Source organism: Anguilla rostrata, chromosome 11 (assembly GCF_018555375.3).
Source record: "Anguilla rostrata isolate EN2019 chromosome 11, ASM1855537v3, whole genome shotgun sequence".
NCBI lineage: Eukaryota > Metazoa > Chordata > Actinopteri > Anguilliformes > Anguillidae > Anguilla > Anguilla rostrata.
This window is the reverse complement of record NC_057943.1, coordinates 27,025,539-27,036,216: the sequence shown is the minus strand read 5'-3', so window position 1 is coordinate 27,036,216 and position 10,678 is coordinate 27,025,539. Positions and strand designations below refer to the sequence as shown.

General features: G+C 46.0%; 1 protein-coding gene and 1 long non-coding RNA gene across 3 annotated transcripts in view; one reads left to right on the top strand and one right to left on the bottom strand.

Annotated features, from left to right (window-relative positions):
* LOC135234463 (uncharacterized) overlaps positions 1 to 10,678 on the top strand; it is a 71,675-nt gene that overhangs the window by 6,415 nt on the left and 54,582 nt on the right. The gene's annotated exons all lie outside the window — the stretch shown is intronic.
* LOC135234460 (intermediate filament protein ON3-like) lies at positions 4,705 to 10,271 on the bottom strand. 2 transcript variants are annotated; one of them, XM_064299105.1, is made up of 9 exons: positions 9,617 to 10,271; positions 7,315 to 7,523; positions 7,008 to 7,068; positions 6,826 to 6,921; positions 6,485 to 6,649; positions 6,199 to 6,324; positions 5,824 to 6,044; positions 5,582 to 5,675; positions 4,705 to 5,270 (listed from the first exon to the last, which is right to left on the bottom strand). In XM_064299105.1, exons 1-9 carry the CDS (start codon positions 10,103 to 10,105, stop codon positions 5,112 to 5,114), a joined length of 1,620 nt encoding a protein of 539 aa, XP_064155175.1. In that variant the 5' UTR covers positions 10,106 to 10,271; the 3' UTR covers positions 4,705 to 5,111. The 2 variants fall into 2 exon arrangements, with proteins under 2 accessions (XP_064155175.1, XP_064155176.1); XM_064299106.1 differs by having other exon boundaries at positions 4,705 to 5,275; positions 5,590 to 5,675.

Below are 10,678 nucleotides of genomic sequence, written 5' to 3'. Positions count from 1 at the left end.
GGGCCGCTGTCTGTGAACACTCTAGCAGTGGTTTGATGGTCCTAGGCCCTATTGTCTGGGAGCTATTGAACATTGAAAGCGTTAGCCGGCTGCATTTTTTCCGGTCGGCGGCTTAAAGTCAGGGTTGGAAATATTCGTGTAAAATCGCGCGGGGTGGTAGCGCCCGAAACATATGCTCTGCTTCTCGGGGCCGCTGTCTGTGAACACTCTAGCAGTGGTTTGATGGTCCTAGGCCCTATTGTCTGGGAGCTATTGAACTTTGAAAGCGTTAGCCGGCTGCATTTTTTCCGATCGGCGGCTTAAAGTCAGGTTTGGAAATATTCGTGTAAAATCGCACGGGGTCGTAGCGCCCGAAGCATAGGCTCTGCTTCTCGGGGCCGCTGTCAGTGAACACTCTAGCTGTGGTTTGATGGTTCTAGGCCCTATTGTCTGGGAGCTATTGAACTTTGAAAGCGTTAGCCGGCTGCATTTTTTTCCGGTCGGCGGCTTAAAGTCAGGGTTGGAAATATTCGTGTAAAATCGCACGGGGTGGTAGCGCCCGAAACATAGGCTCTGCTTCTCGGGGCCGCTGTCTGTGAACACTCTAGCAGTGGTTTGATGGTCCTAGGCCCTATTGTCTGGGAGCTATTGAACATTGAAAGCGTTAGCCGGCTGCATTTTTTTCCAAATGGCAGCTTATAGTCACATTTGGAAATATTAGTGTAAAATCGGGCGGGGTGGTAACGCCCGAAGTATAGGCTCTGTGTCTCGGGGCCGCTGTCTGTGAACACTTTAGCAGTGGTTTGACCGTCCTAGGCCCTATTGTCTGGGATCTATTGAACTTTGAAAGAGTTTGCCGGCTGCGTTTTTTTCCGAATGGCGGCTTAAAATCACGGTTGGAAATATTCGTGTAATATCGCGCGGGGTGGCAACGCCCGAAGCTTGGGCTCTGCGTCTCGGGGCCGCTGTCTGTGAACACTTTAGCAGTGGTTCGATGGTCCTAGGCCCTATTGTCTGGGAGCTATTGTACTTTGAAAGCGTTTGTCGCCGGCTTTTTTTTCCGAATGGCAGCTTAAAGTCACAGTTGGAAATATTCGTGTAATATCGGGCGAGGTGGTAACGCCTGAAGCATAGGCTCTGAGTCTCGGGGCCGCTGTCTGTGAACACTTTAGCAGTGGTTTTACGGTCCTAGGCCCTATTGTCTGGGAGCTACTGAACTTTGCAAGCGTTTGCCGGCTGCATTTTTTTCCGAATGGCAGCTTGAAGTCACAGTTGGAAATATTAGTGTAATATCACGCGGGGTGGCAACGCCCGAAGCGTAGGCTCTGCATCTGTGAACCACGCCCAGGGCGGGGTTTGAACCGGCAACCCTCCGACTGCCAGACAATCGGTCTTACCTCCTGAGCTATGTCGCCCCATACTATACTGCCAATAACTACATCTGATGTAACATCTAATTGCAGGATACTAGGATACACAGGCAAAATGTACATAAGGCCTAAATGGTGCCTTCTATTAAATAAGATTTAGCTGTTTTTTTTTTGTTTTTTGTTTTTTACAGATATCACATCACAAAACTGCTCTGTCCTCTTCTCTTCATGGTACGGGCAGTATTAATAATCCATTAGCTGGTGTACAAAAGAGACATGCTACACCATTAATACAGGGACTGTGGTACCCACCTTCACGCACTGCACATGCTCACAACTGTTCCTGGTTGGATTATCACACATTACAATGGAGAGACTCTGTAGTATGGTACTGTACACTAGAGGTCAGTGTTCCCTAACGAAGTGAATGAATGGGATACCTGTTACCCTCTGCAAAGTTATGGATTATGATTGGTTAATTAAAGCTCTGTTACAATCTTACCCTGAAATGGCTGGCGTGGGTGCAGCTTTTTTGTTTTAGCCTAACATTGCAACACCTGATTCAACTAATTAACTAATCATAGTCTTCAGTCAAGGTCTTGCTCAATGCAAGATTCATGCCAACTTCTGTTTGTAATGCTATAGTAAGTCTAATCCATTTATTTTATTTGGCTTTATCACTTTGTTTGATAAAGCTGTGAGTTACAGTTGAACACTGCACCTATTACACTGGTGTGTGCTACTGTTTCTAAAATTAACCCTGTAATAAATTACTGGGACAAAAACCAGCATCCACACATCGTTTTGGCCCTGATATAGTCTGTGAATGAAACATCAGATGAATATTCATCCATTAATTTCTAGCTATAAAACATGTATGCATGTTTTTCTTTAGTCTTTGAATGATTTTGGAGAAATGGGAACATAGAATAGCTGGTTGACTTTATTTCTTTTTTTTTAAATCTCACAATTCAACACTTTTACTATACTATGAAGAAAGATCAAAATCCAGATCAAACCAGATCAAATGAAAATCCAGAGCCAAAGGAGCAATCTGCCCAACCTGTCCATAAAAGAAGCAAAAGCTATGGTGTGTAAGTGCTCACAACAATGCTTATTCTGGAACATTCTGAAAACCTGGAACTACCAACTGGCTCTTACAACAAACAAGTCACTGAAGGAACACATATGGCCAATTCAACTCCACAATCAAACCATTATGTTGACACTTCAAGGGAAAAAAGGAAGGCAATACACCAATTCACATTTCAGTCACACAAGATTGTGTTAATTGAGTGGCAATTTGGCAAAAAAATAGGAAGATTGCAACCCTGGGCAGGACAACTGAGCTAAAACAGACATCGGTGTGAATTACCAATCATTTTCACCAATGACTTCATTTTGTCACATTAAAATAGTGCATTAAATTTCCAACTGACAGTTTATGCGATTAGTGGATTCAGTACTTCATTTCCTATGTCTAAATAACAGCATCCATCTAACATTTTCTAATTGTATATATGCTACATTTTCTATATTTAAATAACAACAATCATGCTACAGTACATGTCCTGTATTTATGTTTGATTTCCTGTTAGATGGAACCACACAATGACGTGCATTCTCCCAGATTCTCATGATCAGTCCTCCACTGGTGCAGCATCTTCAGAGCTGCTAGGTTCACAGACTCTGAAATCAAGGGTCAGATCCATCAAAGCTGACAGTGGCAGGCGAATAAACTTTCCCATATATATATATATCCCTCAAACATACATATGCTTCCATGAGCCTCAGTTTACACAATGAGGAGCTGTTTGTTATTGATAACTGTAACCTGATTGTGCCCAAATTCAACACCATAACCATGCCACCCCCTCACAATAACGTTCTGATGCCTTGCTAATGCACTTCAAAGAAGGCTATGTGTAAGTATAGATTTATGGCAGCAATTAATGGCAGCAATTTTTAGCTATTCACATAAATACATATTATAGTGCCAGAATTGGAGTGGAAATAAGGCGTATACTGAAGGATTTACACATTGTAAGGGGGTCATTCTACACGAATAGCAGTATTTGGAATGGTCATGTGTCTTGCAATGCGCACGATTTCTCCTATCAGCAGCTTAGGCAGCTTTCAAAGCAGGAAAAACCCTGAAACTGGCTGCACTCGCCATCTATGCCTCCCTTGCTAACGTTCGAGAGTTGCTGTAGGTGTCTGCTGCAGATGGGTCAGATTATCTGGAATCTTCATGCTTTGGCCCTTTTATCACAGATCGATGTTGATTGGCTACAGATAGAATCAATTGCATCCATGTTTAACCCCTTTTCCCGAGTAACCTGGATGTACTTTAGGCTACTTGTTTTGGAACTGAATTTCTGCAAACTTTTTACAAACTGAAGTTTTTTAAAAACTAAATTTGAGGCATTTAAATATGGAACCTGAATTTTTGAGAGCCTGTTTTTTAAGATTTTAATTTTTGGGAATCAAAAGTTTTGAAATGTGAGCTCAAAACCTCAAAAAAAGATTTTACGTGAATGAATTCCAAAGCATTGAATTTATGGTAAAAATTTCAAATATATTAATTTTACACAAAAAAATCAATCTGTTAAAATGAATGTGCTTTTAAATTAAAATCTTTTTGAATTTTATTTTCTTCCATAGGCACCTTTCATTTGCACTGATTAGAATGTGCAAATTAGACTCTGACAATACAAACCCTGATTTTAAGTATGAACACAAGTGCATTGAATGTAAGTTAAACCAGAGAAAGAGGCAAGAGGCAGTGATTATAGAACACAGATTTATTCAGAGTTCTGGTGTTGTACAGTCAATTGAATCTGTTTTAAATCTGGTCACAGTGGTCAGCCTTTTACTTGTGAAGTGAAATCAAAAAGAAAACAAAACTTAAGCATTTTCCAAAAAAAACAAAAACAAAACCTCTGTGGTGAACCCAACATCCCTGGGAGAGGAGGAAAACGGTAAAGAAAAAATGTCAGATTTTCAGACCTACTTCAGTACAGACTACCTCCTTAACGGGAGGGGGCACCGCTTGGTTTTTTAAACTAAAAAGACTGCTTTTTGTTGACTCAAAACATGGCAAAGCTGGGTGGGTAGAGAGGTTTTTCTGCTTTGTGAGAAGAAAGGAAGCACAAGCTTGCTTTGAGGCACTTTCTGCCTTCACACTTGCAACAGCAAGGAGAGCACAGGCTAACGGCTCTCGCCTGTGGCACTGTAGGCCTTGCTGCTGGAGAATGTAAATAGCGCTGTGTCTGTCTCACTCTGCTGCCCTGGAGCAACAGTTTAACAGCCAGGTTGGAGCTGACGATCTTCCTGGCTGGTTGTCCTCATGATCTTGTCTGTTTTTTTTTGTGTGTTTTTTTTTTTTTTTGCATTTTTGAAATCAGGTATGTGTCAGTGAAGGAAAACTGTTGTATAAGGAGAAATTGCACGTAGGAAAACAAACAAAAAGTCTGGTTTCGGTTTTTCACCTTTGAACGAGAAAGGGCTTCAATTGACCCCAGTTATGGCACTTGACCTGAACTGACTGGAATTTCTGTTATTTGTTTCATCCGGGAATGGGTACCATGGGTTTCTGGAGACTCATTGCAATATATTCAGACATGGATCAATAGATGCCCTGATGAGGGCCAGGTCATATGAATGAATCGTGTGTATGGAGAAGCAAGAGAGACTGGAAGGAAAGGAGGGGTGGAGGGGGAGAAGGGGGGAAAAGGTGAGGGGGGCTCATCTTTGTAAGCTTTAATATCTAGATCGAGAGACCATGGAACTCTTGCTCATGCTCATGCTACCACCACCACCACCACCGTAGCCTCCCATGCCTCCCATGCTTCCTCCGCTGTAGCCATATCCACCGCCGCCTCCGCCGCCTCCGCCGCCGCCCATGCCATAACCGCCTCCGTAACCTGCACACACACAGAGGTGGACATTAACCACTCTTCCAACATCAAGGAACATCAATGTGCTGCTCAAATACAACCTCTTCATGTGATTGCAGTTCTGCTTGTGGTACAGTACAGAAAATTCAGATTTCCACATATGGTTCGGAAAAGATGGGTAGACATTTAATCTAATGCGGTGCCAATTTTCTATGATATTTTTTCCTTCACTTGCGGTGGAAATGTGAACCACCATTTCAGTAACTTAAATTCCTGTGCTTCAAAATCCACAGCACAACCTGGTTAAAAGAATGTGCTTCAAATGAAAGAAAGGTACTCACCGCCACCGCCGCCGCCGCCGCCAGCGCTGACAGTGCTTGTGGTGGACTGAACATGGATGGTTGCTTGAGGGCCTCCGCCGGCCAGTCTTTGGAGAAATCAGAAAAAGCTTTTTAGAATGTGTACCAAGCTTCGTCACACAAGGCAGGATTGCTTTACATTGGCACAGCGTTAGCACACCGCTGGATTGCAGGAGTGGTTCAACGCCAGACATTTCTGTCTGGTTCCGTGCTCACCTGAACTCCTCTCCCTCCAGCAGCTTCCTGTAGGTGGCGATCTCGATGTCCAGGGCCAGCTTGACGTTCATCAGCTCCTGGTATTCGCGTACCTGGCGGGCCATGTCCTGCTTGGCTCTCTGCAGGGCCTCTTCCAGGTCCCTGATGCGGGCCTTGGCGTCTTTTACGGCAAGATCCCCGCGCTCCTCGGCCTCTGCGATCTGAGCCTCCAGGGCGGCACGCTATGGAACAAAGGACAGCAAAAAGACTGAACCTCTGCCTTCGCTCCGTTCTGGCCTTTCAGATTTCTGGAAATAGGCTGCTCTGCTAGCTGGAGGTCGCAGCCGCCGAATCCCCACTGTGTATTAGTCCGACACGCAGTGGCCGTTTCCTCACCTGCTGCTTGACGTTCTCGATCTCGTTCTGTAGACGGCTGATCATCCGGTTCAACTCGGCGATCTCGGACTTGGTGTTGCGCAGGTCATCGCCGTGTTTCCCGGCAGAGGACTGCATCTCCTCATACTTTATTGGGAAAGCAAAAAGGGTCATTTGTCATGGCATTTCCAGACTCACATTCTTTGCGGTGGCTTTGACTTGGACTGCGGATAAAGGAAGATGAGGTGCGGGAGGGGGGGGGGTGGCGGTGGGGGCTCCAGGTGGATCTGATTTAAACAATGCTCACCTTCTGCTTGTACCAGGACTCGGCCTCTGCGCGGCTGCGGTTGGCGATGTCCTCGTACTGGGCACGCACTTCAGCCACGATGGAGTCCATGTCCAGGTTGCGACTGTTGTCCATCTCCACCACCACGGAGGTGTCCTTCACCTGGTTCTGCAGCTCACGCAGCTCCTGGAATGAGGGAGGGAGGGAGAGAGAGAGTCCATGGATTAAAGAATTTGGAATGTATAGGGATAAAGATCTCCAAAATGGATGGAAAGCTTTTTGATAATATAAAGGCAGATATATTAAAATATCTCTTGTCACACTATGCCATTGACTTTCACAAGTCAGCAGGTTGACCTTACCGCTTCGTAGATGGCTCTGAGGAAGTTAATTTCGTCCTGAAGAGCATCAACCTGTGCCTCCAGCTCTACTTTGGTCAGGTATGCTCCATCAACATCCTGGGGGAGTGGAGAGAACATTAATTTGCCGGTGGGTGGTGAAGGGGAATTAAATGAATTCTTCTCAAAGTTTGAAATCTCCTTACCTTCTTGAGCAAGACAAATTCGTTTTCTGCTGAAGCTCGCTTGTTGATTTCATCTTCGTACCTGTAAGAAGTGCACAAATGTATTTCTTTCTTTACTTTGCTTAACCAGGAAAGCTAAACTCAACTAATGGAAAACATTATAATGGTTCTGATTGGAGCAGCTAAACTTGTTACTTGACCCCTGATGCATTTACTCGGAAAACATGCTTTTCTTACTGTGTCTTTACCCAGAAGCAGCCAGTGCTTATGGAAACAGGCTGATGCAGTGGGTTTATGTTTCAGCTAGTGCTGGTCTGACAGTACTCACTTGTTCTTGAAGTCCTCCACCATGCCTTGCATGTTCTTCAGCTCTCCCTCCAGCTTCATTTTCTCGTTGCCAAGACCGTCGAGCTGCCTGCGCAGGTTGGCGATGTAGGCCTCGTACATGGCGTCGATGTTGGAGCGGGAGGCGGTCTGGTCCTTCAGGAAGGACCATTTGGTCTCCAGCATCTTGTTCTGTTGCTCCAGGAAACGTACCTATAGGAGGGAGGATCAAATTAAGAATGCTTCACGAAATTTATGAAAAAAGGCAAAAGCTGTTGACTGTAACTTGTGGAAGGCCACAGGATTTCTGGTTCTTGTTTCATCGTGTAAAAATAGAGCTTTCGGTTTTAAAAGTTTGATGTGTAGTGTGCACTTTGTCATTGATTTAATTCCAAAATTGAATTGCGCTTTTTATTTTGTGACCCCACCTAGATTTTTTGGCCCACTACTTTATCTGCTGTGGTTCAGAAATATATAAATGTATTTCGTAAAAAGCTATAAAATACATTGTTTAAAATCATTCACAAAAAATAAATAAATAAATAAATAAATTGCATAGTTTTTTAAAATTTTGTCCTGAATAGAATCTCATCATTGCCTTGAACACAGGGGCGGGATCCATCAGGCTCTCATCCTAGCTGTGATTGGCATTTGGGCTGGGCGTTACCGCAGTGGGCGGGGCACACGTGACACACTCGGATCCTGGGGGGGGGGGGGGGGGGGGTCTTTGGCAGGTCTCTTCTGGGAGCTCATGCCGTGATTTTTAAGACATGTTCAAACTGTTCCTCTTCACATCGTGTTTTCCAAAATTCCTTTAAGACACTGTAGCCGGAAGGGCTGAAGGCAGGATAGAGCCAACACCCATGCAGGCGTGGCAGAGGAGCACTTAGCAGTCCTGTCCCGACTTGCCACCCATGGACCATACTGTACTAATAATTATACTGTTCCCTTTTTCTCACAGTTTTAATAAGTTCTTGTGTCATGTCCACACCTCTTTTTCCAGCAAGACCTTGGCGGGAAGATATAAAGTATATTTACCCGCTCATTACCATTGCAGCCATCGAAAAATATTTATGGCAATAAGGTAAATTTTTTTTCAAAGATCGCTAATGCGTTCTTTAAATGTATTTTAGTCTTTGAATGAAAATGAAACGTTTGATAGTCAGTTGAGCGCGATGCAGCGCGCTCAATTACAAAAATCAAGGCATTCGTTTCCCCCGCGACCACAGGTGCGGCTTACAGCTGTGTGGCAGGTGCGACAGCTGGCTGCACATTTTTCGAGCGAGGCGTGGCCGTGTCTCTTATATGCTTGGCTTTATTTTCACCCTTCCTTGTGCAGTTTTGCCGAGAGCCAAGGCATTTATTTTACCGTAATCGTGTACGCTGCTTGCTGTGTCCTTCAAATACCACTGTAAAAATAGCTTGCAGGCTAAGGCTGTGCCCGCGTTTCCTGCCTGGCAGAAGCTGAGCAGAAAACCCGCCCGCATTTTGGAGCGGTAAGACGTGCCGCGGTCAGCACCCAACCTCACCCCCGGGCTATGGTTCAGTCGCCCTCTGGCCTTTGATACAAAGACCCCAGGTACACTACTGCCTTGGAACAGGTGATAATCTGATGTCTGCCTTTATATGGACAGCAGCAACAGCAGTGGGGTGTGCAAGGTCTAGGGTTTCCAAACACCCCCCGTGCAGACGCGAGAGATCATTACTATGCATTTGCCAGGCAAAGAATAAGCTCAGGGTGCTACGTCCAGATGAGTCTTTTGTCTCTACGGCAACAGTAAACATCACACTGTATTCAGTGCAGTAAAGCAAAAAGACATTCTGTTATCCCTGCATCTCTCACTTTACAATTTTTAGAGCCACACCTATGCATTCAGGATTTCCTTTCAGTGGATTTGAAATTTTGTTGAACCAGCAGTTCACCAGTGTGGACATACTGTCATTTTGCTATTGTAAAGTATTTGCCTTTGGATATCTCCAGCAATTGCAAAAAAAACCACACACCCCCAAAACCCAGGGCAACCTTTTCCCCGTTTAATGAATTTGAATAACCAGAGTCATCCAAAGACAAAAGAAGCTTGCAGTGATTTACATTCACGCTTCATAGATGAGATTGGACTCAGCGGTTCATTTTTAATCGTCATTTTTTCTTTATGAACAATCTGATTATTGATGCTTGTTCTTGAAAAGATAACCCATCGTAATATGTGCTTATACGTGGTCACTCCAACATCTGCAGTCTACTGGGTGTTGCACTCCTAATCACTGATGGCAAGGCGCACACTGCAAGAAAAACTGGGACTGACCTTATCGATGAAGGAGGCGAAGCGGTTGTTCAGGGTCTTGATCTGTTCCTTCTCCTGGGTGCGGACGACCTGGATGTCGGGGTCGATCTCCATGGTGACGGGGGCGAGCAGGCTGTGGTTGACCGTAACAGCAGTGATGCCGCCGCCGAAGCCGCCCATGCCACCACCACCACCCATGCTGCTACTGTATGGAATGCCGTATGCACTGCCGCCGCCGATAAATCCGCCGCCGCCGCCACCACCACCGTATCCTCCGCCCCCGCCCATCCTCATGCTTCCACCGCCGAAGCCGCCGCCGCCGCCGCCGAAGCCGCCGCCGCCACCGCCACCGCTCGACCTTACGGACATGCGGGAGGAGGAGGCCCCAGCGTACGACTTAGCGGAGAAAGCCCTCCCGCTGCCGCCGCCGCCGCCGCCACCTCCGTAGCCACCGCCGCCGCCTCCTCCATATGAGGTCTTGGTTATAGAGAAGCTGGATCTGCTGCTCATGGTTAGGGTAGGTGGGTGTCGGAGGGAGAAGAAAAAAGAAAGAAAAAAGAGAGAACTGCCGTCTGGGTTGAGTGGAAGACGAGAGAGTGAGGAGAGGACCAGGAGGAGTGAGTCAGCTCACAAAGAAGGACGGTCAGATCCCTCTTAGTGACAGACCGCTCGGGGTGGCCGCTTTAAATCTCTGCGGCTCATGGAGGGGGGCGGGGCCTCACGTGCCCTGTCTCTCTGGCTCTGCCCACCTAGGGTACATGCAGCTGCCGGAGGGACCCACCCATCCTGTCGGACAGGTATGGGGCCCAGCGTAAGTTGATAGGTTCCAGCCCTCTCAGGGGTACTCTGGGAGACATCGGAGAATCTGGGAGGGGAGGGGGGAGCGGAGACATCCTGGGGGAAGGGTGGAGGAGTCAAAAAAATGCAGTCAAGGCTTTTTCCTCATTCCCCTTCACATACACCTACACTGGTTAATCTTTAATGTCCTTTCATTCGAAAAGTGCAAAAACGAGATTTATATTGTATGTTTGTTTTGGATTTTACACCGGTTTTTCCCACGGGAGCTCCTGACTGGTGACAGTC